The 21,311-nt window shown below is 46.7% G+C and overlaps 13 protein-coding genes and 1 non-coding gene across 14 annotated transcripts, besides 1 other annotated feature; 8 read left to right on the top strand and 6 right to left on the bottom strand.

Moving 5' to 3' along the window:
* Window positions 1-89: 89 nt before the first annotated feature.
* Window positions 90-3,096, top strand: TSTA_078150 (GTPase activating protein (Gyp5), putative; the record flags this gene model as incomplete). Its single annotated transcript, XM_002341798.1, has 4 exons — window positions 90-164; window positions 208-1,755; window positions 1,808-2,749; window positions 2,819-3,096. The coding sequence occupies 4 exons, from the start codon at window positions 90-92 to the stop codon at window positions 2,882-2,884; spliced, it is 2,631 nt and encodes an 876-aa protein (XP_002341839.1). The 3' UTR covers window positions 2,885-3,096.
* A 320-nt stretch (window positions 3,097-3,416) lies between these two features.
* On the top strand, window positions 3,417-4,436 carry TSTA_078140 (stress responsive A/B barrel domain protein). Its single transcript, XM_002341797.1, has 2 exons — window positions 3,417-3,690; window positions 3,770-4,436. Exons 1-2 carry the CDS (start codon window positions 3,424-3,426, stop codon window positions 3,983-3,985), a joined length of 483 nt encoding a protein of 160 aa, XP_002341838.1. The 5' UTR covers window positions 3,417-3,423; the 3' UTR covers window positions 3,986-4,436.
* TSTA_078130 (sister chromatid cohesion protein Ctf8, putative) lies at window positions 4,030-4,601 on the bottom strand (the record flags this gene model as incomplete). Its single annotated transcript, XM_002341796.1, has 2 exons — window positions 4,030-4,051; window positions 4,102-4,601. The coding sequence occupies 2 exons, from the start codon at window positions 4,599-4,601 to the stop codon at window positions 4,030-4,032; spliced, it is 522 nt and encodes a 173-aa protein (XP_002341837.1).
* Window positions 4,602-5,520: 919 nt separating this feature from the next.
* Window positions 5,521-5,582: a sequence feature (GA-rich).
* A 264-nt stretch (window positions 5,583-5,846) lies between these two features.
* On the top strand, window positions 5,847-6,798 carry TSTA_078120 (uncharacterized protein; the record flags this gene model as incomplete). Its single annotated transcript, XM_002341795.1, has 2 exons — window positions 5,847-5,966; window positions 6,060-6,798. The coding sequence occupies 2 exons, from the start codon at window positions 5,847-5,849 to the stop codon at window positions 6,651-6,653; spliced, it is 714 nt and encodes a 237-aa protein (XP_002341836.1). The 3' UTR covers window positions 6,654-6,798.
* A 57-nt stretch (window positions 6,799-6,855) lies between these two features.
* Window positions 6,856-7,620, bottom strand: TSTA_078110 (uncharacterized protein; the record flags this gene model as incomplete). Its single annotated transcript, XM_002341794.1, has 2 exons — window positions 6,856-7,463; window positions 7,581-7,620. 2 exons carry the CDS (start codon window positions 7,618-7,620, stop codon window positions 6,856-6,858), a joined length of 648 nt encoding a protein of 215 aa, XP_002341835.1.
* A 258-nt stretch (window positions 7,621-7,878) lies between these two features.
* TSTA_078100 (histone acetylase complex subunit MRG15-2) lies at window positions 7,879-10,540 on the top strand. The gene is made up of 5 exons (XM_002341793.1): window positions 7,879-8,002; window positions 8,077-8,517; window positions 8,726-8,960; window positions 9,015-9,399; window positions 9,459-10,540. Exons 2-5 carry the CDS (start codon window positions 8,357-8,359, stop codon window positions 9,668-9,670), a joined length of 993 nt encoding a protein of 330 aa, XP_002341834.1. The 5' UTR covers window positions 7,879-8,002; window positions 8,077-8,356; the 3' UTR covers window positions 9,671-10,540.
* On the bottom strand, window positions 9,559-12,320 carry TSTA_078090 (uncharacterized protein). Its single transcript, XM_002341792.1, has 7 exons — window positions 12,112-12,320; window positions 11,854-12,057; window positions 11,645-11,798; window positions 11,476-11,588; window positions 11,084-11,418; window positions 10,623-11,033; window positions 9,559-10,570 (listed from the first exon to the last, which is right to left on the bottom strand). Exons 1-7 carry the CDS (start codon window positions 12,193-12,195, stop codon window positions 9,937-9,939), a joined length of 1,935 nt encoding a protein of 644 aa, XP_002341833.1. The 5' UTR covers window positions 12,196-12,320; the 3' UTR covers window positions 9,559-9,936.
* A 283-nt stretch (window positions 12,321-12,603) lies between these two features.
* TSTA_078080 lies at window positions 12,604-12,675 on the top strand. Its single transcript has one exon. It is a non-coding gene; the product is annotated as a tRNA-Ala (tRNA).
* Window positions 12,676-12,926: 251 nt separating this feature from the next.
* On the top strand, window positions 12,927-14,104 carry TSTA_078070 (iron-sulfur cluster assembly accessory protein Isa1, putative). Its single transcript, XM_002341791.1, has 2 exons — window positions 12,927-13,724; window positions 13,777-14,104. The coding sequence occupies exons 1-2, from the start codon at window positions 13,040-13,042 to the stop codon at window positions 13,812-13,814; spliced, it is 723 nt and encodes a 240-aa protein (XP_002341832.1). The 5' UTR covers window positions 12,927-13,039; the 3' UTR covers window positions 13,815-14,104.
* A 269-nt stretch (window positions 14,105-14,373) lies between these two features.
* On the top strand, window positions 14,374-15,365 carry TSTA_078060 (conserved membrane protein, putative; the record flags this gene model as incomplete). Its single annotated transcript, XM_002341790.1, has 2 exons — window positions 14,374-14,650; window positions 14,705-15,365. 2 exons carry the CDS (start codon window positions 14,374-14,376, stop codon window positions 15,358-15,360), a joined length of 933 nt encoding a protein of 310 aa, XP_002341831.1. The 3' UTR covers window positions 15,361-15,365.
* A 50-nt stretch (window positions 15,366-15,415) lies between these two features.
* TSTA_078050 (vesicle transport v-snare protein, putative) lies at window positions 15,416-16,584 on the bottom strand. Its single transcript, XM_002341789.1, has 3 exons — window positions 16,211-16,584; window positions 15,743-16,155; window positions 15,416-15,677 (listed from the first exon to the last, which is right to left on the bottom strand). Exons 1-3 carry the CDS (start codon window positions 16,388-16,390, stop codon window positions 15,590-15,592), a joined length of 681 nt encoding a protein of 226 aa, XP_002341830.1. The 5' UTR covers window positions 16,391-16,584; the 3' UTR covers window positions 15,416-15,589.
* Window positions 16,585-16,684: 100 nt separating this feature from the next.
* On the bottom strand, window positions 16,685-18,593 carry TSTA_078040 (AAA family ATPase Pontin, putative). The gene is made up of 5 exons (XM_002341788.1): window positions 18,284-18,593; window positions 18,005-18,224; window positions 17,585-17,954; window positions 17,402-17,533; window positions 16,685-17,349 (listed from the first exon to the last, which is right to left on the bottom strand). Exons 1-5 carry the CDS (start codon window positions 18,425-18,427, stop codon window positions 16,842-16,844), a joined length of 1,374 nt encoding a protein of 457 aa, XP_002341829.1. The 5' UTR covers window positions 18,428-18,593; the 3' UTR covers window positions 16,685-16,841.
* A 128-nt stretch (window positions 18,594-18,721) lies between these two features.
* Window positions 18,722-21,183, bottom strand: TSTA_078020 (alpha-1,6-mannosyltransferase subunit, putative). Its single transcript, XM_002341786.1, has 3 exons — window positions 20,715-21,183; window positions 20,216-20,652; window positions 18,722-20,150 (listed from the first exon to the last, which is right to left on the bottom strand). Exons 1-3 carry the CDS (start codon window positions 21,016-21,018, stop codon window positions 19,914-19,916), a joined length of 978 nt encoding a protein of 325 aa, XP_002341827.1. The 5' UTR covers window positions 21,019-21,183; the 3' UTR covers window positions 18,722-19,913.
* On the top strand, window positions 18,825-19,625 carry TSTA_078030 (mitochondrial 54S ribosomal protein YmL24/YmL14; the record flags this gene model as incomplete). The annotated part of the gene is made up of 2 exons (XM_002341787.1): window positions 18,825-19,540; window positions 19,598-19,625. The coding sequence occupies 2 exons, from the start codon at window positions 18,825-18,827 to the stop codon at window positions 19,623-19,625; spliced, it is 744 nt and encodes a 247-aa protein (XP_002341828.1).
* Window positions 21,184-21,311: the final 128 nt, after the last annotated feature.

Raw genomic sequence — 21,311 nt, 5'->3', positions numbered from 1 at the left:
GTGACCTATAACCAGTCACATTTACGGCCTCCCCTTCACGCAGCATCCAAGCAAGGGGAGCCATCACACGAAATAACCCTCTAGCCAAAATGAGTTCAAGTCCGGAGCCCAAGGATTATGGCGAAGTAGGTTTGATCAACATTCGCGATCCCTTTGACTGTCTTGTTTGTATCTTCTTGCTAACCTTGAGTTTTCCATCCTTCCCAGGATTCCTTCGAAGATGCCAGCGAAGATAACACGCATGCGACTCCCTCAATGCCACAAAGCTCATCTACACGCTCTCTGACCGATCGGCGACTGTCGAATGGATCTGTCACCACTCCGCGTGCGGAGCATTCGCCTGCATTTCCTCCATCTCCGGAGGGCAAACCCGAAGACAACGACGAGTCGGTCGCGGTCAGTCCGACACCTACACCCCATTCAGAGAACGAGGACACGCCTAGAAGGAGCAAATATCAAAAATCACCATTGCTAACAGCTCATCGCCTATCAACAACATCGCTGGACGACGTTAATTTGGCGGGCAATAAAAATGAGAATGAACTACATGATGTGGGCAGCCCAGTAGCAGAACCAACCATCGGCTCTCCTGGAGCAGCCTCACTTGATTCGAATGCTACGAAGCAGAGCATGTCCTTCTTACCGTCGGTGCCATGGTCGAATACGTCCAAGCCTGCCCCCGCTGCTGCTCCTGCTGCTCCTGTTGCTCCGCCAGCTCCTCCCCCGCTGCCTGCCCGCAAGCTGACAAGCCCCTTCTCGTGGCTTTCCAGGTCAAGCCTCTCCGGAAGTGACTCCAAGTCTTCCCCTACTAACTTGGGTAATAGTCGCCGGAGTACCGCCGCATCCGTCTCGACGATCAACACAGTGGAAGAAGGGGATAGTATGAGCATCGGGTCGAAGAAACCCGCACGAAATAGTCTCAAGGACCAATTCAAGCTTCTACGTATGCGAGAGGAGGGCCCTGATGCCGATCAAGCAAGCATCGCTTCGGGGAATGCGCCCGTCAGTGCAGGCCTTGTTGGTCCCTCGGAAGAACAAGCACTACCTGCTCCTTCGCCAGTAGTTGCTGGAACTGGAGGGCCCTTTCCACCTGTTAATCCTAACCTTCCGCCTGGGACAGTATCCGGAATCTCTACATCTGCTACCGACGCGGCCGCACCAGTCGACTGGGAGTTGTGGGAAGGAATTGTCAATAACGGCCCGGAAGCATTGACTGGTGTCAACTCCGAGGCAGTCAATGCTGCCATTAAGCGCGGTATCCCCCAAACAATCAGAGGTGTAATCTGGCAAGTGTTAGCCGACAGTCGCAATTCGGACCTCGAAGAAGTATACAGGGAACTCGTGGCGCGGGGAACAGATAAAGAACGTCATATGAGTCTCAACGGACAAGGTCCCAACGGCATCGCATCTGAAAAAGAATCGTTGGCATCTTCGCGCTCCTCCATTCGTTCTGATAATTCAGGATCCCCACCGCCATCAAGTCAGACGACAACTTCGCCTCATGAAAAGGAAGTCGACCCCATAGCTGCAGAGACAGCTCGAAAGAAGAAGCTTAAAGAAGATACCGATGCGATTCGCAGGTTAGAAAAGACGATTCGAAGAGACCTGGGCTCTCGAACAAGTTATTCGAAGTATTTTGTTTCACAAGGAAGCCAGGAAGCCCTCTTTGGACTATGCAAAGCTTACGCGTTATACGACGAGGCCGTAGGCTATGCTCAAGGTATCAACTTCATTGCAATGCCGTTGTTATTCAACGTAAGAGTGTTCCACATTTTTCTTTTCTGGGTATGTACTAATCTTAGCACAGATGGACGAAGGAGAGGCCTTTACACTTCTTGTGAAACTTATGAATAAGTACGGTCTACGAGATATGTTTATCCAGGATATGCCTGGTCTTCATTTGCATTTATTCCAGTTTGAGCGTCTTTTGGAGGACCTTGAGCCTGCGCTTTATTGTCACCTTCGTCGACGCGGAGTCAGCCCACAACTGTATGCCACACAGTGGTTCTTGACTCTTTTCGCGTATCGGTTTCCCTTACAATTAGTGCTTCGCATTTACGATCTCATCTTTGAAGAAGGATTGGAGAGCACCATTCTCCGCTTTGGCGTCGCTATCATGCGGCGCAACGTCGAAACTCTTCTTGGCATGAAAGACATGTCCAGCCTGTCGCAGTTCCTGAAGGAGAGACTTTTCGATGTCTATATCGATCAACAACCTTCCGCGAGCTCAATTCTTGAGTCTGGATTTTTCGGAAGCTCTGGTGGAAGCGATAAGGAGATTTACCGGGCCGATCTCATGGTGCAAGATGCCTGTGCCATTTCACTCACAGCTGAAATGATCCAATCGTACACTGCGGAATGGGAAGAAAAGGTCCGAACCGAGAGGGAAAGAGAACAAGAGCTTGAAACGCTCAAACATACCGTGGCATCACAAGCTGCACGAATACGGTCGTTGGAGGAACGAACCGAAAAGTCGGATCAAGAACACGTTCAATTGGCATCTGAGTTGGTGCGAATGAAGGTCGAAAATGAAGAATTGTCGGACAAGAATGAAAGTCTTCAGGTTCAAGTGCAGGAGTTGAAGATTGTTGTCGACAAGCAACCTGCCGAAGTTGAGGAGAAGCTTAGGACTGAGATGGAACGGATCATGAAACGGAATATGGAAGTGCAGAATGAGAACCGACATATGGAAGAACAAATGGCGGAGATGGAGAAGGATCTTGTTGAGACCAAGATGAAGTGGGCTGAGGTAAGACACAATCTTCTAACGTCGTAACTGAAAAAAAAAAAAAGCCACTAACGGATATGTACGATACAGCTTTCAGAAAACCACGAGGGACTCAGACAGAAATGGGCCGATCTCCGGAGAGCTTTGGATGGATGATCAAGGACCAGGGTCTTTCTGATTGTTACTTCTTTTGTATATTTTTTATTCCCGATGGCTGGTCCCTTTTCTCAGTGTGACGGGTTTACTCCTCCAACTTTCGGGGCAAACAAATGGAGTATTCGATTCCATTCGATTCTTTTGATCCTGTCTTATACCAATCTGTATGACTATTCAGATCTGTATGATCTGACCGAATGTGCCTTTTCCCTCCTTTGCGCTATGTATATTTGACTGCAGCAACGCCCCGGGGAGTATTTGTTTTTTGGTGCCATATCATATTTGTCATGTTATTATTGAGCATGAGATTATCGAATTATATCAGAATATGAATTACGATTCATCATTTAAAGGGTTTAGCTTCTTTTCCCGCGTAGAACGCTGCTCTTTACCAGCATCCGCCATCGATGGCTTTCCGGAATATCATACCAATTTACCCGAGTATCCGGGGAAGGATATCCGCGGTTGTTCGCGCAGTTTGGACGGAATTTGAGCTTGGACTGAGGGGCTGGAGGAGGTCAACCTGGAAACCCATATTTATGGATTGTTGTCCATATTATCTCAAATACATGTTACGCCCACTCGTTCGTACAAGTCTATATACTCATCCTCGTCAAATCACTATCCTAAATAAGGAGGTTGCATCAACAGAAAACAGCCGTCACTTCCAAATTTCATTTCGTCGAGTCATAACAGCTGCGAAAATGTGTACCGTCGAGCGTATCACTCTATTCAATATCCCCAAGGAAGAGGATCGCACGCGTCTGGTTGGGGAATATAAGCAGCTTGTCAAGACTGCTGTCAAGGTACATTCATTCCCCTTCACTACCCACACAGCATGAACCAAGTCATCCCCGGCAAGCTAACCAGATCGTTGTCGGACAGGACGGTAAACCATATATTTCCAACGTCTCCTTTGGTCCCGCATTCCCCGATCCGCGTAGTCAGGGCTACAATTTCGGCGTCAAAACAACCTTTGCGACAATGGAGGATATGAAGTTCTATGACCATGAGTGTCCGGCGCATAAAACGCTAAAGGCTTTTCTCGCCGATGCGAAGGAGGGTGATGTGTTGACAGTGTATTATGAGAATGCTGCATGATCATAATATCCTACGAGCGATGTGGGCGCGTGGGCGGGTCGGTTTCAAGATCGTTCGGCGATTGTTCTTTCAATAGAAGCTGTTTGTAGTCGCGATCCCTTTTAGCAGTCGCTCACTCCAATCCAACAGGTTCCGGCCTCGACGCAAATATAATCTTGTATTTAATCACGTCCACAATCTCAAGCTCATCTTGTCCGCCGTTACCGCCTCCAGTACCATTCTCATCCTGCATCTTTGTAATTGGTCGTCGCTGTATAACAGCCAATGGTTTAGCCAATTTCTTCACTTCACCCGTCATACGCTGATATCGTCCAGCGTACAAGTAGACACGTTTCATCCATTTTGTACTTTCTGGGTCGAGGTCAGAGTAATCCGGGAACATGATTTTGCCGAGTTCTGTTTCGATTATTTTTGTTTTTGTATTTTCTTCCTCAGTTTGTGTATCCATGTCGACATCATCGTTCGGGGTAGTGGTAGGGAAATTGATTGTGCCTTGGAGTTCGAGGATGGCGAGTCCGGAGGGTGTCCGGAGGAGTGGGGGAAGAGGATTGTTGTCATTTGTCGTGTCGAGGACGGTAGAGGATTTGTTAGGAGGGTGAAGTGGTACCGAAGGCATTGTTTCTGTCGTCTATCTTATTCTCGAATGCCTGATTGTCGACGGTGAAGATTTCTGTGCGGTGTAACTCGTCGAGGACAGCAAGGAACCCGCGACGCGTCTAGCCCTGCCAAGACTGCCTATCTTATCGGATATCCGTACTGATAAGATAACGAAGCACGTTTTCAAATGTTGAGTGCTGGGATAGATGCAGCAAGTTGCTTCAATGTATGATCTTTTGAGAAATCTGGATGATTAGATACGATAGTCGCTTACATGAGTTTGTACTGACTCCTGAACTTAAGCTTAGTGCACGGACAATACATATGTATCAAAATCCGGGGTAGCATTTGCGCATACCTATCGGGCGTGTCGAATATATAAAACAGACACCAGTGAAGAAAACATGATGACCGGGGAAATGTTCCGATTCTACGCCCTACTAGCTGTCTCATGCGAAACCGAGGTAAACATACAGGCTCCAATAATCTATATACAAACAAACAAAGAATAATCACTAGCCTGGGTGATATTGACCAGCAGGGAGTCGGTAGTCGGTGCGGAGTCGGGCAATCTGTAGGACGAACACACAAGAATCTCGTCTAATGACACTCAATAAACAAAGACAATAGACAAACAGATGTGGCACTGTAATACAGGAAAATTTCTAGGCGCTATTGTAAACACCATCACCGCCTGATCTCAATAGCCTCTCAAAAACTCGATGTGCCTGCCTAGCAACGACAGAAAGGGAAATTTCCGACAAAATCCAGATGGTGTACACGTAGACATAGCGCCATACCGTACACAATACAAGAGCCCAGTGTTTTCCCCGAAATATCCCATGTTTCTGCACCTTCAGCTGGGAATTCTCCTCAAAATAAGATTGCGTGACCGATCGATATGGCCATGTCATAAGGTCGATATCCTCTTGTGAAAGTTCTTCTGATATCTTCTTCTTCTTTCCAATCCTCTTCTTCATCTTCTCCTTCTCTTCGTCCTGACATACGCTCAGACAGGAACACAAAGAGCTTCCCATCTCAGCTTCCATCGATCAGCAATCTGACTCAATGGTTGTGACCCCATCCCAGAAGAGTCACACTTCTATGGTAATAAACATCTGACGAGCCGGCCCATACTGCCCTATGACTTAGGCTCCCACAGATCTAACATATACCTGATATCCAAGCAGATGCCTTTGACGATTCAAAAAATACCACCCAATAAATTGAAGCCGACGAGAGCCGTCGGCAGAGGTAGTTCCTTATGGGCCTGTCAGCGGGGGCGTTGCCAGCCCAGTCCCAACATAGCACTCTTATCCGAGAAGATACACACAGCACGTTGCAAGAGAGACAATCTTCGACCGTATCTAGAGACCATGAAGTGGTATGGTTTACACGATCTGCACCTCAAAAGTCTCCAAGGCTAATAGGACTCACGAAGCAGAGCATTATTTCTACATCAGAAACAAGTCTCCAGCCTGGAGGCACAGGAGGCTCATTGACATGGGTTTCGGACGACACGAGAGAGCGAGATAACTTTCGAAGGATGCGATCGAATATAGGGTACATTGCACCAAAGTCGCCTTTTGTACCGGCTGACATGAACGAGTGGCTTGTCCACCGTGTGGAGACACTGGAAGATAATACTGGAAAAATGAGTCGAACTATAACGCTGAGAAGGAGGGAGAAAGCTTCGCTTTGCGCTACGGACATACAGCCGGCTCTTGGTGGAAGACGGTTTGGAGATTTCCGATCAGCCGTACTAGCTCAAACAACAATCTGGAGGCCTGACGAAGCGGAAAACCCCTCCAGGTTGCAGGCCCCATGGCCTGATTCAAGCGAGCGCAAACACGAAGGATATCAACGAGTACGGTCTGGCTATAGTCGGTTCCCACCTCTTCCCCGAGTGCCTGGCAATCCAACTGTCAATTGGAAGCAGCGTTCACCTATAACGGCATATGATTTTGATCGAGTTGGCCAGCCGGTTGTACCGCAAGACACAGCCACAGAACATGATTGGGGTATGGAGTCTTTGATTGGGTGGTCACTTCTTCTGGAGATAGATGCATAAGTAATTGTCAGGCAAAAATGTACTTTGGAATTTCGACGTTTCTCTTTTGACAGTGTGTTTCTTCATGTGTTTGGGCGGAGGATTGCCATAGTCAACTTGAATGGAATTTTGGTTTCGTATCATTAATACCGATGACTCTGCGAGTGTGAGAATGTGAGAATGCCGTAGTGGCCAATGCGAAAGGAGGATAACCGGGGAAATATCATGACTTTATGTTGTTGGCGCGGTCACACGCATCTTGTAGACCGTGCAGTCCGCGGACAACTTCACCGGCGTACTCCTCGGGGGTAATTCCAGACTTGTTCAACTTCCCATAACGAAGATCGCTCAGATCACTGACAATCTTCTTTACTGTAGAGAGAGTGGAAGTAGCTTCTTGCTCTACAGCCGCGGTTTCTTGCTCCAGGGCGGCACAGGCGCTCTCCATTTCTGCAAGAAGGCTGGAGGAGGAATGATATTCCACTTGTTGGGTGGTGGATGCCTGTCCGAAAAACTCGAGGTCGAGGTTCGTCTCACGATTTTCACTGTCTCCGAAGCCATGAACTCCCGACGCTTTGGCGGCTTGCAGCAGGTCAACCTTTTGTTGTTCGCTGGCCTTGACTTCATCGAGGATATGTTCTGTGATCATGTCCATATCCTGAGCGCGCAGTTCTTGCAATTCCCTGTACAAAACCCTGATCTGAGGATGGGACTGCAGGCGCTTTGGGAAAAGCTCAGTGAATTTCTGCAGCGAGATAATGGTCGGCAATGAAGCGGGAGATAGCAGGAAATTGCTTAGAATAGATTCCTCCGATGGAGCCATAGCAGCCACTTGAGTAAAAGCGTTCTTATAGCCCAGATGACTCTGAGATTACGCAAAATAAGTCCCAAAACTCGTAGACCTATACAGGATGAATCTTTTCCGAAGTGTTTTTCGGAAGTACGTACAATCTCGAGTCTCGTAAGCCAGCGATTGGTGAGGTAACATGGATCAGGCGAAAACGCGTACACTGGACAGTCAACAGAGATCTTGGCAAGTAGTGTAAAATGTTGGTAACTTAGTGTGCAACACTAAATGATTCGTAGTCTGGGAATGGACTACGAATCTGCCAGAAAACCAAAGTGGTGATTTGTGCATGAAGGTTAGGAGGATATAGGAGGAGGCTGGACACAGACCAAAGGAAGAGCGCGTTTTGCCTTCTCCTTCCGCTCCCCGTTGTTCTTGCTCCCTTTCCTCTTCTTCACCATACTTCAACCCTTGTCTGCTGCGCTTTGAGCCATACCAATCCAGGTCATACAAACACCATTGCTACAAACACCATTGCTGTGACCTGTCCATCACACACAAATTATTAAACCATACAGACCTGGTAAATCCCTCCATCAAGCACTGCTTTGAGAATAGACGCTGATCAGGGTTCACTATCCTCGGGTCTGGCAACAGCACAATCACATTTGACATAATAAAAACTTGCTGTTTTCTTTAGTCAAATTTGTGAGCAGCATTATTTCTATTCAGGAAAGTGCTGAGATTCTTCTTCCGGAATACTTGTCCTTGTTGATGTGGTGACTGCTTTATAAAAGTGTACCCTGGGACTCAAGATCTATTTTTACACTCTCCAAATTCGCCAGAGATTCAAAGAGCATCCAGATATTGATTAACCATATCTGTCGATCATTCTTTGGGAGACATCTGAGTTGAAAGATTTGCTATCAGCGGCATCATGGCGCCGACCAGCTCTAACTACAACCGGGACGAAAAGGTTCTTTGTTTTCACCATGAAGTACTCTATGAGGCCAAGATCATGGACATGAGACATGTCGACCCTGATGATCGCAAGAGTCCCTACGAATATTTAGTGCACTACAAAGGCTGGAAAAACACGTAAGTTTCTCCATGATTCCTCAACACCCCTCCGCGTTGGAAGCCTTGGCGTCAGTTCCCCCATCAGCAACGTCCACCAGCTCTGCTAGCACGCCCGGAAACCAGTCATACTGTACTAGTTGTCTATCTCGGGAGCCTGATATGCCTAAAGAGTGCAACGCAGTAATCAATTGTGGCAACAGAACATTAGCTGATATCATTGAAACAGTTGGGATGATTGGGTTCCCCAGGAACGCCTTCGGAAATTCACAGAAGAGAATCGGGAGCTAGCTGCTCAGATTCGAAGAGAAGTTACTGCTCAGATGTGGGGGAAATCTAATGTCACCACCAGCAAGACCTCCAAGCGGAGAGGAGGTTCAGACTCTGGACGAGGTAGTGAAGAACGACAATCTTCAGTACCTGCGAAAGGCACCAAGAGAGGCCGTGACAATGAGATTGAAAAGGTGCGTATTTGAAGTAATTCACATATCAAAACGTATATCTGATTGGTTACTCAGGAGGACCAATTCCACCTGCGGCCGTCGATCCGCATCATGCTCCCTGATACCCTCAAAGCATTGCTTGTGGATGACTGGGAAAATATAACCAAGAACCAGCAAGTTGTGGCATTACCGGCTCATCACTCTGTGAATGAGATACTCCAGTCCTACTCTGAAGAGGAGAAACCAAAACGCACAACAACAGCTGAATTAGATATCCTCGAAGAAGTGATCATGGGTATCAAAGAGTACTTTGACAAGTCACTGGACAAGGTCCTACTCTATAAGTTTGAAAGAGAGCAGTATCGATTATTGCGCCAGAAATGGGAAAGTGGTGCAGAAAATTACGTTGACAAGGGACCTCTTGATATTTATGGAGCTCATCATCTCGCTCGATTATTCGGTATGTTCATTACTCCAATTAATCCTTCTCATGAGAATCTCATTAACGACCTCTGTCAGCTGTTCTCCCCGAACTTATTGCTCAGACAAACATGGACCAACAATCCATCAACCGTCTGCGCGAAGAGTTGAGCAAATTCACAATCTGGTTGAGCCGCAATTCCGAAAAGTTCTTTTCAAACAAGTATATTAGTGCTAGTACGGAATACTTGGAAAAGGCTACTGGAGTGCCGATTCCTAATCCAGGCACTGCAACCTCTCGTCTTATCTGAGCATTCGAGAGTGAAGATGCCGAAGGATGGAACTGGAGAATACGATAATAGCTGGGTGAATTTGGATATCATTTACCCTCACGGGGGACCGCTCTGGTGTTGTGCGATATGTATTAGGATAATTAGGTCTCGTATGAATTGATAGCTCATCATTGTGACAACCTCCTATATGTAGTAGATATCGTAGACTCCAAAAACACAAAGTGTGCTTGTATATACACGAAAACAAGCTATGTAAACAACAAATCGAACCACCCGCGAATTTACTACAGAACGAGCTTCCTCGCATCCTCAACAGCACATCGCGCCGCGCGCTTCAACTCAAGCTTCCTATCCGCCTCGCGCCATTTTTCCCACGTATTCAATCCTTCCTGCGGCTGAATGCTGAGTGTATCGTATCCCTGCTTGATAATCTGATGCACTTCCCTCGGACCAAGATTCTTCTTTCGGGCAGTAGCGGCCGTATCACCGGACTCGGTCGCGGATTTATCCGTCTGGAAAAGCAGTGTGAGAAAATGGGTGGAGACGGTAATTAGAGTATTGACAGACGCTCCCTGAGGAGCATTACTGCCGGGTACTGGTGTCATCGTCGTCAATTTATAAGCGTCCCGAAATCGAGCGATGATCGGCCCAGCTTCGACGATTTTGTAAAAGAGATCGTCATATGAGGCTGGGTCGGGGAGGAAAGTGTCACCCGTCGATAATGTGAATGCAATCAGGTCCACGAGTGAGATTGTCAGGGTATCGATGTGTGGTGATGAGGACAGATCGGATGAGTAAGTGGTGAGGAATCGCATGAGGGAGAGAAGAGTGCGCCACATTTCGGCCCAGTGGTATGTGAGTCGGGTTTTGTTAGAGGAGAGGTAGGTGAAGAGTCGGATGAGAATCGCAATGACGTGACTATCTTCGTTAACATTGACTTTGACGTTTAGTCAATATGAAAACTACTCACCTGTAGAGGTTGGTGTCTAATCGGCGCCGGAGGTTGTGTGTGATCGTATCAATCATCATATCGAAGATAACAGTCGCCAGCACGCGGTCACCACTGACAAGCGGGAGATGCGGTTGTCTCTGTCGACACAGGCGCACGCTACGTTTGTTGTCATCGCTGCAGATCCGCTTGCACAGCATGGGATCTTCAACGATTATACGAAGCGAGAACATGTTGAGCTCTGCGTATGTTGCGACTCTCTCGGACCGGTAAGCGTGTTGGAGTAGATAGGATGTTAGGGAGAGGAAACTTGCAAAGGGAGACTCTTCATTTCGCTTTTCCGGTATGGAAGTCACTAGACTGTATCCAAATAGTTTGTTTGCGTTGGCAAAGTCGTAGGTGGCCAAGAGAACTGCAGCTTCAGATTCGGGTCTTTGAACGTCAGTAACCTTGACCTTGCAGTGCAAAATCAAAACACTTACTGAGCAGCAAAGGTTTCTTTGACTTCTTCCGCTGTCGAGGTTGCAGCTTTGTCTTTATTCCCACCAGTCAAAGCTCGTAAGCCAAAGAAGACAAGGGTATTGCTCAACGTCCAACCTTCCGGAAGATCATCTTGGATGGCAACGTATGCGTTTCTGAGACCAGCGCAGGACAGCCCTACACCTTTGACGATTTTCTGGATTGTGGCTTCATTGACAAAGTCGTCAAGTCGTTGTTGGTATGGATTCTGAAATTCGAATTTATTGTAGTTTGCTAATAGACCGAGGAGCAGGAATGGCTCCAGTATTTGCAGGTTGGTGTCCAGATCATGTATAAACTTGATGTCATTAGATCAGGAACCTTGCTAATGTTCAAGAATGGGAAAGCGGCGTACCTTCATAATGGAAGGGAAGAAATCTCGTTGCATGAAATATGTGACGAGGCTGGTTTTATATGCTCCGCTGACCATGGCGATAGTCGTTCTGATCGCCTTCAGGCGAAGATTCACTGCAGTTGTCCTACTTAGTCCGAGACCAGAAAGTACAATGAACGCAGGCACTTACAATGACCGCTGCTACGGATGATTTTGTCCAGCACGGCGACAAAGTCGGTAAAGACTTGATCCACCTCATCGAGTCCGGCGAGTACGGTAATGATGTCGGAACTAGGATTGGTATACTTTTTGACCGAGATACTTCCTAGGAATATAGTGAGGGTCTGCTGGCGGTTAGAAAGGAGTCTATCGGGAAACTAGAATTACCGGTCTTCTAACCTTGAGTGCATGGGCGTCATTTGGAGACACTCCAGATGCGGCTTCACGTATAGATCGGGAAAACAATCGTCGAGTGATTCCTTGCAATAACAACGTATCATCTGCAGAGATTCCATCTAAGAGGCGGCGCAGGTGCTCTCTATCAGGAGGAAGTAGATAAAACTCTCTCCAGAAGCCCTCGCTCGGCTCAATATTTTCAGTCACCTATATGATGTTTAAGTGGAAGCTCCTCATATGTAGAACATCAGTTATACTTACCTGGAATAAAGATTCGTATAGTGTGACAATCTTTGGCTGAAAGACCTCTGGCCTACTTTGCTGAGTCAAAGGGGAGGCTTCCATGGCGAACACCTACTGTAAGTGCAGGACCTGGAATGTTTGGACATGGATTTACAACCATGACATCTTCACTTAATTTGTTCTTCAATTGAAGGGTTGAAACAAATTTCGTTTTTCTTCGACTGTTTATTTCAGGATATGTGCCACACTCGAGTCTCAGCTGCGACAAGCCAGATAAATGATGATCTGTCCAATGAGAAAGGAAGTGCGCACTAGCCACTCACTCGGTGCCACATTGCTCAGGCACACCCACCACCAACCAACGACATTCTGTATATACTCACAGACTCAGTCTTATTCATATAGTACACTTATTTTGATATTATTGATGCAACTAGTTGTATACCTAACAGCTTTGCAATATTCAGATAATTCATATAGCCGAAAACATCGCGGCAATTCAACCAATCAGGGCGAATGGTTTAGTGGTATAACGCATCTTTAGCATAGATGAGGTCCCGGTTTCGATTACCGGTTTGTCCATCTTTTTGCTCATTCTAATGACTGCAACCCCCTTTTTTTCCTTTTCGGGAAGTCAAAATAACTATATACCTTGTATTAAGTAGCCGGTCGGCGTCCTTATCTTTTTGTTCGTCTGAACATCAAAAAGTCAGATGTTTGAAATACATCAATGCTGATTGGCTGGCTGCATGAAACCGCCTGACTACGGCAAGCAACAGCCGAGTTGCCGCCGAAGAAAACGAACCGCTTTCTCTTATAAATCAACTTCAACTTTGCTCAACACTTGACTCTCGACTGGCAAAACCACTGATTTATTGTCCGTCGCTTATGTCGAGTTTCTCTTACATCGAGTAATTCCTCAACATATACAATATACACTCCCAAGATGTCTCTACCTCAGGTCGTCCGTCTTACAGTGACATCATCTGCAGCACTTTCTAGATTTGTCAACCCGCGGTCCACGCAACGATGTATCTGTTCGCACCGGTTTTTCTCCTCGTATGCCGGAAAATATCATTCTTCGAGACGTGACATGCAGACTGCGACTGCCTACAGACCTCACACCCTTCCAGAGGTGCCCCCTCCTCCCCGAAACGCCCGAATTCCAGACACATCCATTGCGACGGACGCTTCACACAATGCGCAAAACAATTCTTACAATGCATTTCAATCCGCAGATCGGAAGCCCTCAACTAGCGTGAGGGAAGGCGAAGCTCAAAAGACAACTCCAGCACCGTCATCCGAATCCGCTACGAAGCCTCGTCGCTCAAGACTTCGTCCCAGAAAAGCGGCAATGACCCTTACGCCAACCGCGGTCTCGCAGCTTCGATCTATGCTGTCTCAGCCCGATCCAAAGATGATTCGTGTAGGAGTGAAGAATCGGGGTTGTTCCGGGTTGGCTTATAATCTTGAATATGTCGACAAACCTGGAAAGTTTGACGAAGTAGTCGAACAAGATGGGGTCAAGGTGCTTATTGACAGCAAGGCTCTGTTTAGTATCATAGGCAGTGAGATGGACTGGCATGAGGACAAACTCAGTCAGCGATTTGTATTCCGCAACCCGAACATAAGTGAGTATTTCTCTCGGAAGTCTATATGGACGGTGGACTAACGTTATTTCAGAGGAACAATGCGGCTGTGGAGAATCCTTTATGGTGTGATTTGATTATTCGAGTTTAATTTCAACTTTATTCTTGCATTGGGCGGCGTTTGATTCGAAATCAGTGTGATATGTTCTCACTTGAATGGCTATACGGATCGCTTAGTTCCATGTTGCAGCGCCACTTGCATAATATACCTAGGATGATATGGCATTTTTTTAATTGCCTTGCATCTAGTTTGCACATACTGCGTTCATAAACACCTACCTAGGTAGAGGCGGTACCAATTATATATCCTTTACAGGCAGGCTTAGATGTATTTAGGACTGTCAATATGAATTATTTCTTCTAAAGATGAAAATACCTAAACACCCGCATCTCATCATACAGACTCGAGAAATGATTTTGTATTTCATTTATGCAGATTGAAGACAGCATCCCCTTGTCATACAGGCTGTATTGTTGCGGGACCCCGATAGCTGGCGCCGATAAGCTTAACTATCCGGCCGGAGTCGGTGGCGAAACGGGGATGCAGATTACATGATCTCACTTACTGCAACTTAGCTCTTTCGAACACTTCGAACACATACACCTCACGAAACAGCCGTATAATCCAATCATGGACGACTACACTATAAAACACCGACAGTCATTATCTCCAGACTCAACCCCCGAATTAAATTTAATCATCCGCTTCTCTGCATCCATTCCCGATGTCCAACTAGGAATCACCAGTCCATCAACGACGACAGTCGCAGGCGTCAAACAGCTAATCCGAGGACATTTACCACCCGACCTTGCGAATCGAAGAATAAGACTCATATGTTCTGGACGAGGACTTGAAGATACCTCCCCGCTCACCACGTCTCTGAAATTGCCCCCCTCTTCACGAACGAGTACCCCGTTATCTACGAATTCGACCGAGAATGGATCCTCAAAAGACAAAAAAGGTAAAGCCATATTGCGCGATGCAATCCCCGATGATATACCGCGTGTCTACGTGCACTGCTCAATCGGTGATATCGTCCTATCCGCATCAGACCTGAGCGCCGAGGCTGCAATGGCGTCGACATTCCTCCTTCAACAGCAGCAACATGACTCAACAGCAGCAACAACAACTACACACCAGGAACGAAATGAAGAACAAGAGGCAGATGATATGGCGACCACAACACCGGCTCCAAGGGGGTTCGATCGTTTATTATCAGCCGGGTTCACGCCGGGTGAAGTCGCGGCATTGAGGTCCCAGTTCTTGGCTTTGCAGTCTATTTCGCATACACCAGATACTATGCCCACGGGTGCGGAACTGCGTGAGTTGGAGGATAGATGGATGGATGAAGGCTCAGGAGCGGACGGGGCAGGTGTTGGCATCACATTTGGCGGTGGAGGAGGAACTGGAGGCGATGAAGGCGGAGGGTTTGGCTCGTCGTCCAATAGTGCGCTTGATGATATGTTATGGGGTGCTGTTATGGGATTTTTTTGGCCGATTGGGTGTGCGATGTGGTTGAGGCGTGAGGAAGGGGTTTGGAGTTGGCGGAAAGGTTTGGCGGTGTTTGTTGGGGTGGTGGTTAATGTTGCCTTTGGAGCTGTAAGGGTTATGAATTGATGGATGGTCTCGAGGGTTGTATGTAGATGTATATATATAGAGAATAGTTTTTGCATTAGCATGTTAGATACCCACAATGTACTGAAATGTCATTATCATTGGAATGATTTACACAAAGGTGCTTGCTAGATCGCAAATCAAGGCATAGCTGTAACTATAGAAATAAGAAATCGATAAACTGCCGCACTAAACGCCTGGATAGAGAGACATTGCGAATGCATCATCATGTCTACCGAAAGCTGCTAAAAATAACCGCAAAGATCAAAAGAATCAAAACAGTGATAATGGCAATAGTTATAATCCGATTTGTAGCCATCCTGTAGGTCAAAAATTAGCCTGATATCTACCAGAGAGATATGTTGGGAGATCAGAGGTACAATACCTACGAGCCATACCCCGTAAGGTCTTGATACTTGTATCAACATAACCCTCACTCTGATGCAAATTCTGCCTTGTACGCTCAATCGTTTCTCTTTGCTGATGCAAATCAGCCAGTGTATTGCGACCGATATCCTCAGTTTCAAGCGCAAGTCGTTGACTCTCCTGCAGACGAGCCGAACTGCGCTCTAACCGTTCTGTGCCAGATAAGAGTTGTTGTCGCTGTTCCATGTGCGCGTCCCCAGCTTCAGGGTCATCGGTATATCGATCTCCGAATAGTGCGCGACGGTCATCAGAAAGGGATTTGAGTTTTCTTTTCACTTCGTCGATGTCGCTGGAGTAGTTGCGGAAGCGGATGTTGACTTTTGAGCGAGCGGCGGATGGTATGTTTTGTTTCTCCATGCGCATTTGATCCAACTACAGATACCATCAGTTTAGTGTTCAATCATTCAACGTTTGGGTTGTGTATTACCAGTTCAATGGCCTCATCTAAGGCCCTTTCTGCTTGTCCGATAGCCGACTTCCGTTGTTCACCGGTAGTCTCTGCTATTTGATCTAATTTCTGGTTTAGGTCGGCCTGGACGAGTTTCAATTCTGCTTCATAGCTGCTGAACAGCTCTGAGCCGGCGTCTGTGTCAAGTGGGTTGGCCATCGTGGGTTGTTCTCGAAGGAGGGTATCGGAATGACGAAGAGCAGTGTCTAGTGGCGTCGCAATTGCAATCCGTATGATGATTATGTTAAGTACAAAACAGTGCTCGCTATTTTCATAAAATTATAGAGAATCCCAGTTCCTGAGGCCTGAAGGCGATATACTTGATTCGGGAGTTGAGGATGAGGTGGTTGGACGGTCGTCCTAGGCACATGCATTGTCGCTGGAGCTTATCGCCAGGGTACCCACGTGACGCAATGCCAAGCTATCATCATCAACTTGCGATATATTTGCAATGGACAAATCATCATACACTGATATTACAAAGGCTAGTTATTTGGCTAAAAGACAGTTTCTACTTAGATCCGAAGCCAAAATGCAGTATACCCCGCCCCGTCTCCGTACACCCAAATAAACCTCAATTTTTGAAATGCATCCATCATCCATAGATCGATCATGACAAAAAGTTCCCATTATCTTGACTGACAATCGTAGCGCTTCGCTTAGCATCAATGAAAAGATCTTCGCACTCGGTGACATCAGGGACATCGATGGCCGGACGCCCGTTCACTCGGGCAAGAATGTTAGCAGGTGTAAGAAGCTGCAGAGCATATCGGAGACTAATCTTGCTGCCGTGTTCTGAGACCTTGTCGAGTGCAGGATCTGTAATGTTGAGATTCTCTGTTTTGGCGCGAAGTCGGATTATAGTCTTAATTTCGTCGGGGGTGTAGGGGTGCGTTGGTACGATGAGAAGTCGAGCGAGGAGATCGGGAGGAATACCATGCGCTGCTGTCACATCTCCTGTGCCTTTGATGATTGTGTTGCCCCTGTTCGAGGCTAGAATAACGATGGGTGCAATCGGAGACTCGAGAGCGCGGTTCAGGTAGGTAAAGCATTCAATGTCAAGCATGTGCACTTCATCAATGAACAAGACACCGGGTATTAACTCAGCTACACCTTGACTGCAAACTATTAGTAAAGGTATTGTGTAACGAAGAAATGGGTGTCTCTTACTCAATATATCTGCTCACAACCTTATTGATTTCAGCTCTCAGTTTGTCTGTGATTTCTGTCTTCTTCGGTTTCGATAATTGTCCAAGCATGGACATGAGATCTTGTCCACCTTGAGGTCGGGCGTTCGCCATACTAATTGCAACGTCAGTATGTGCCGATAAATGTTGGACATTAACAACATACTCTAGGTCATTAAGGGTAACGTCCTGCACGATCTCCTTCTTCTTATGAACTTCACCCTTTGGCACTGGGACATATTCCTCTGCTTCAAGATCAAACTCCGTCGCATAAGCATCGGACCGTCCTACTCGCTTGCACGCGCCTGTATTCGCTTCGATATAGATGACATCCCCGACGGTCACCCGTTCTTTTTGGATAGCTTCGTATATGCTAGGATCCAGCCGGAGTTTCTTTGTGCCTTTGTACGATTTCAAACCGATAATGAGATGACTGATAGTCTTTCCGTAGCCACCAAGTGGGTTCTCGGCTTCTTCTGGTGTGAGTTCTGTCACTTCGCCTTCGTAGACTTCCTTGGTTTCCCGAACTCGTAGACCTGTAAACAATCAGACACATAATCCTCCAGCCAAATTCTTCAGAACATACCGATGGCCCTTCGGAAATTCTCCATAAGTGTTTCTGTCTTCTTGACCTCTGCAGAATACAATTCACTTCCAACAATAGGGCAGAATGGCACTTTCGTACCGAGTTCTTGCGAAACAGCCAAAGCAAGAGCAGTCTTTCCAGTTCCAGGGCCACCAGCAAGAAGTACAGCTCGACCAGCCATTTTTTTCGCTTTGATTAGATCCACGACGACACCACATGCCTGCAGAAAGATACGAATTAGCGCGAAAATCCCATCAAGACAACAAAGGTGCATCATACTTCTCTTGCAGTTGCCTGACCAACCCATCCATCTGCTGAGCTCTCAGCGGTACCGTCAGGGCGTAGGCCAAGGCCCTTGATGTGTGTATGCGCCATTGTCCTGTTTTCGCGCGAACCTCCCTTGACTTCGCTGATTTGAACCATCGTGAGGAATCAGAGCTTCGATCGAAGCTGCAAACTTTTCGGAAAAAATCAGGGTAATATGACTTGAGAGAAAAAGGCAACAACTGTGGGATGCTGGATGAATTGACTTAAGTAGAGGTCACAAATATGTGTTTTTAGAAGTGAATGGATGAAGCTTTGATTGTTCCTCCAGGTTGATTTTCGCGGTGCAGACTGGCGACCACTAATAATATTGACGGCTGATGAAGGCGGTCAGCCGAGCCATCCTAGTTTCTTTTCCGAGAAATCACCTAACGTACTCTGAAATTGTTCGTTATCCCAACTCCAACTGGAGGTCTACACACCAGCGCGCTCAAATCGATAATTATTCGAGTATAATGCCTACCCGCTGATTTAATTGGACATCCTATAAATCACAATGGCGGGTATACCAACCCGGTTGATGACCGCGTCAACCTCCTCCCTCAATGCGACATTCCGAGGACTATCCTTGAACACCAGCGTGCCCACGATAAAGCGCGGTTTCTCAACTTCTTCGTCCCTCCAGAAAGTCAAAACAATACCCGAACACATCCCGCCATATCCCTACAAACCGAACTACGTATACAAGCAAGCCGACAGCGGTTTGTACGGCGGTGTAACGATCAGTTTCGGCAACAAGATCTCCAAGGGAAGAAATAAAGGCAAAACACGACGTTCATGGAAACCCAATGTGCGATGGAAGAAGCTCCCCAGTGAAGCACTGGGTGAAGAAGTCTTTGTCAAGCTTACCCGGAAGGCGTTGCGGACGATTCGGAAATGTGGTGGACTGGACAATTATTTGCTTTGCGACAAGCCATCTAGATTAAAGGAATTGGGATTGACGGGGTGGAAGTTGAGATATCGCATTATGCAGTCACCTTCAATGAAGAAGAAATTTGCTGAGGAGAGGGAGAAATTGGGCATTTCCAAGTCTCCAAACACCTTTGAAGAATGGCTTAAGGCGAAGCAATTGAGTGGAGTTACATTCGCTGTGGAGGCTATTGAAGATGCTAGAGAAGTCACAAAGGTGTTAGAAGAGGCTTCAACCAACGAGGAGACATTACCCGAACCGGAGACCTTGAAGGGTTCCCAGAAGCAGGAGCAGGCGCCAGTGTTGGCATGATGCTAAGAGGGAGTTGACAAGAAACTTGTGTATCATATCTTGACTAGCGAATTCTGGGGCATGCGGGCAGATTGATTTCAAAGTGTATGTACATTATTATTTGATATTTCATTAGAAAACTCATTTGTCTTGAAACTTTCAGTATCAAAATGCAAGCAATCTTTGCAGTCCTGTTATACACGCAGAATCTTAAGATCAATTCGACATGATAAAATTACCATTAATGGTATCAAGAAAATGGAACATGGTCTCCATATGGGTATACGGTGTCCCCAAACGCCTCATGCAATCTGTCACACTGCTCAAAAAGAACTCCTCCCTCGATCTATGAAGCATATGCGGAAATGATAACAAAACAAAAGGTTACAACGACTTTGAACTAGAAATCTTCCTCTGCCACACAGAATAATATGGATGTAACTCTTCTTCGCAGCTTCGACCTTGAGCATTACAATCGTTCAAATGGATGATAAAGTCACCGTCGTGGTATGTCCCGTCGGCGGAAACGTCTGGTGAATCTTTACTATATGAGTTGATTACCCGTTGTGGTATAAGGGCTAATTTTGCAAGGATTGTTGCATGCCATTGAACGATATGATCCTATAAAGAGATATTAGTGCTGTTCTGGGCACATAGTCGCAAGTTCGAATCCGGGGAGGTAATACCAATGCATGTTTCTCCGCTCTTGCAAAGTTATATGACCGATATAACGGATCAAACCATAAATCTAAGAAGAATTTGGCCCAAGGTCCTTGCTTGATTATGAAGCTGCCCGGAACCAAGTCTTCACCGTCTTGGGTGATAATGAGATCTACATCTTTTGATGTAAGATGCGAGAATGTCTTGATAACGCTATCTGGAGGCACGACGGAATGATCCTTAATCATTAAAGACTCTAGCAGTTTCGGCTCGAGTACATGCGTCGCTAGGGCAAGAGAGGGGTTCATGATGAAAGCGTGGGCGTCAAGGAAAAAGAAATACGTCGAATGCGGGTTCTCGGCCATAGCATGTCGAACAGCGGGGACTTGGAGCCAACTTCGAGGTGTTTTCTCATCTAGAGTATATAGATAATCGGAGGCGTTCGCGAAGAAGGTCGCATAACCTGTCATGAATGTCTTAGCTTTGGCAATACTCTTCCTCGCTTAGTACTTTGCATGAATTTACCATGTCGGGCCGCGTAATCTTCCCGATTGTTTTGAATCCATTCTGCATATTGTTCACTCAGAACCTGTCTGTCGAACAAGGTGACCAGAACAATATTCGCAGTCCCCGAAGGAATAACGGCCCCAATCGGTCCACTGACAGAGAACGAGAAGAACCGAGAGAGAACTAAAAGCACAAAGATTACTGCAAGCGCAATAATCCCTATAGTCTTCAACTGTCGGCGGCGTTGGAGGGACAGAACCGAAGTGCGCGGAGCAAAAGGAGGAGCTTTGGACGACTTTCGCGGCGGTAAAGCGTGATGCATGGCTACGGCGCAATGCTAGCGGGTGATTGGAATTTGTAAAAGAACAGAACACCCAAGTCCGACTAGGCTTTTCTTGCCCAGAACATTGTATCCGACGGCGTCCAAATCATTCGTCCATTGAGAAAGGTTGAGCGCCGATGGGGGAGGAATAAGCTCTCGTGTCATACATGACAATGTCTCAATGATGTTCCGTAGACCTTAAGCACATGCGGGCCGGATCATCAATATTCCTTGTGAAGTCGCTATCCCTTGTCAAATCGAATGGTGAACTTTTCAAGAACTGAAATTCGTGT

This window comes from Talaromyces stipitatus, genomic scaffold, assembly GCF_000003125.1.
Source record: "Talaromyces stipitatus ATCC 10500 scf_1105507295523 genomic scaffold, whole genome shotgun sequence".
Classification (NCBI taxonomy): domain Eukaryota; kingdom Fungi; phylum Ascomycota; class Eurotiomycetes; order Eurotiales; family Trichocomaceae; genus Talaromyces; species Talaromyces stipitatus.
Note: the sequence above shows the minus strand (reverse complement) of the source record. Positions and strands in the feature narration are given on the sequence as shown.

What these genes read in the sequence shown, in the direction of transcription:
- TSTA_078040 (XM_002341788.1), bottom strand. Translation starts at nt 18,427, where the DNA reads ATGGTTCAAATCAGCGAAGTCAAGGGAGGTTCGCGCGAAAACAGGACA. An exon ending in GTTACCCTTAATGACCTAGA is followed by an intron (nt 17,534 to 17,584) that starts GTATGTTGTTAA and finishes CGTTGCAATTAG; the next exon opens with TATGGCGAACGCCCGACCTC. An exon ending in GTTGTGAGCAGATATATTGA is followed by an intron (nt 17,350 to 17,401) that starts GTAAGAGACACC and finishes AATAGTTTGCAG; the next exon opens with TCAAGGTGTAGCTGAGTTAA.
- TSTA_078070 (XM_002341791.1), top strand. Translation starts at nt 13,040, where the DNA reads ATGTCTCTACCTCAGGTCGTCCGTCTTACAGTGACATCATCTGCAGCA. An exon ending in ATTCCGCAACCCGAACATAA is followed by an intron (nt 13,725 to 13,776) that starts GTGAGTATTTCT and finishes ACGTTATTTCAG; the next exon opens with AGGAACAATGCGGCTGTGGA.
- TSTA_078020 (XM_002341786.1), bottom strand. Translation starts at nt 21,018, where the DNA reads ATGCATCACGCTTTACCGCCGCGAAAGTCGTCCAAAGCTCCTCCTTTT. An exon ending in AGATTACGCGGCCCGACATG is followed by an intron (nt 20,653 to 20,714) that starts GTAAATTCATGC and finishes CATTCATGACAG; the next exon opens with GTTATGCGACCTTCTTCGCG. An exon ending in GAGCGGAGAAACATGCATTG is followed by an intron (nt 20,151 to 20,215) that starts GTATTACCTCCC and finishes ATCTCTTTATAG; the next exon opens with GATCATATCGTTCAATGGCA.
- TSTA_078050 (XM_002341789.1), bottom strand. Translation starts at nt 16,390, where the DNA reads ATGGCCAACCCACTTGACACAGACGCCGGCTCAGAGCTGTTCAGCAGC. An exon ending in TAGATGAGGCCATTGAACTG is followed by an intron (nt 16,156 to 16,210) that starts GTAATACACAAC and finishes TGGTATCTGTAG; the next exon opens with TTGGATCAAATGCGCATGGA. An exon ending in TTACGGGGTATGGCTCGTAG is followed by an intron (nt 15,678 to 15,742) that starts GTATTGTACCTC and finishes TTTGACCTACAG; the next exon opens with GATGGCTACAAATCGGATTA.
- TSTA_078100 (XM_002341793.1), top strand. Translation starts at nt 8,357, where the DNA reads ATGGCGCCGACCAGCTCTAACTACAACCGGGACGAAAAGGTTCTTTGT. An exon ending in TACAAAGGCTGGAAAAACAC is followed by an intron (nt 8,518 to 8,725) that starts GTAAGTTTCTCC and finishes TCATTGAAACAG; the next exon opens with TTGGGATGATTGGGTTCCCC. An exon ending in TCATCTCGCTCGATTATTCG is followed by an intron (nt 9,400 to 9,458) that starts GTATGTTCATTA and finishes GACCTCTGTCAG; the next exon opens with CTGTTCTCCCCGAACTTATT.
- TSTA_078090 (XM_002341792.1), bottom strand. Translation starts at nt 12,195, where the DNA reads ATGGAAGCCTCCCCTTTGACTCAGCAAAGTAGGCCAGAGGTCTTTCAG. An exon ending in ATGACGCCCATGCACTCAAG is followed by an intron (nt 11,799 to 11,853) that starts GTTAGAAGACCG and finishes AACCGCCAGCAG; the next exon opens with ACCCTCACTATATTCCTAGG. An exon ending in CATCCGTAGCAGCGGTCATT is followed by an intron (nt 11,589 to 11,644) that starts GTAAGTGCCTGC and finishes GGACAACTGCAG; the next exon opens with TGAATCTTCGCCTGAAGGCG.
- TSTA_078140 (XM_002341797.1), top strand. Translation starts at nt 3,424, where the DNA reads ATGGATTGTTGTCCATATTATCTCAAATACATGTTACGCCCACTCGTT. An exon ending in TTGTCAAGACTGCTGTCAAG is followed by an intron (nt 3,691 to 3,769) that starts GTACATTCATTC and finishes GTTGTCGGACAG; the next exon opens with GACGGTAAACCATATATTTC.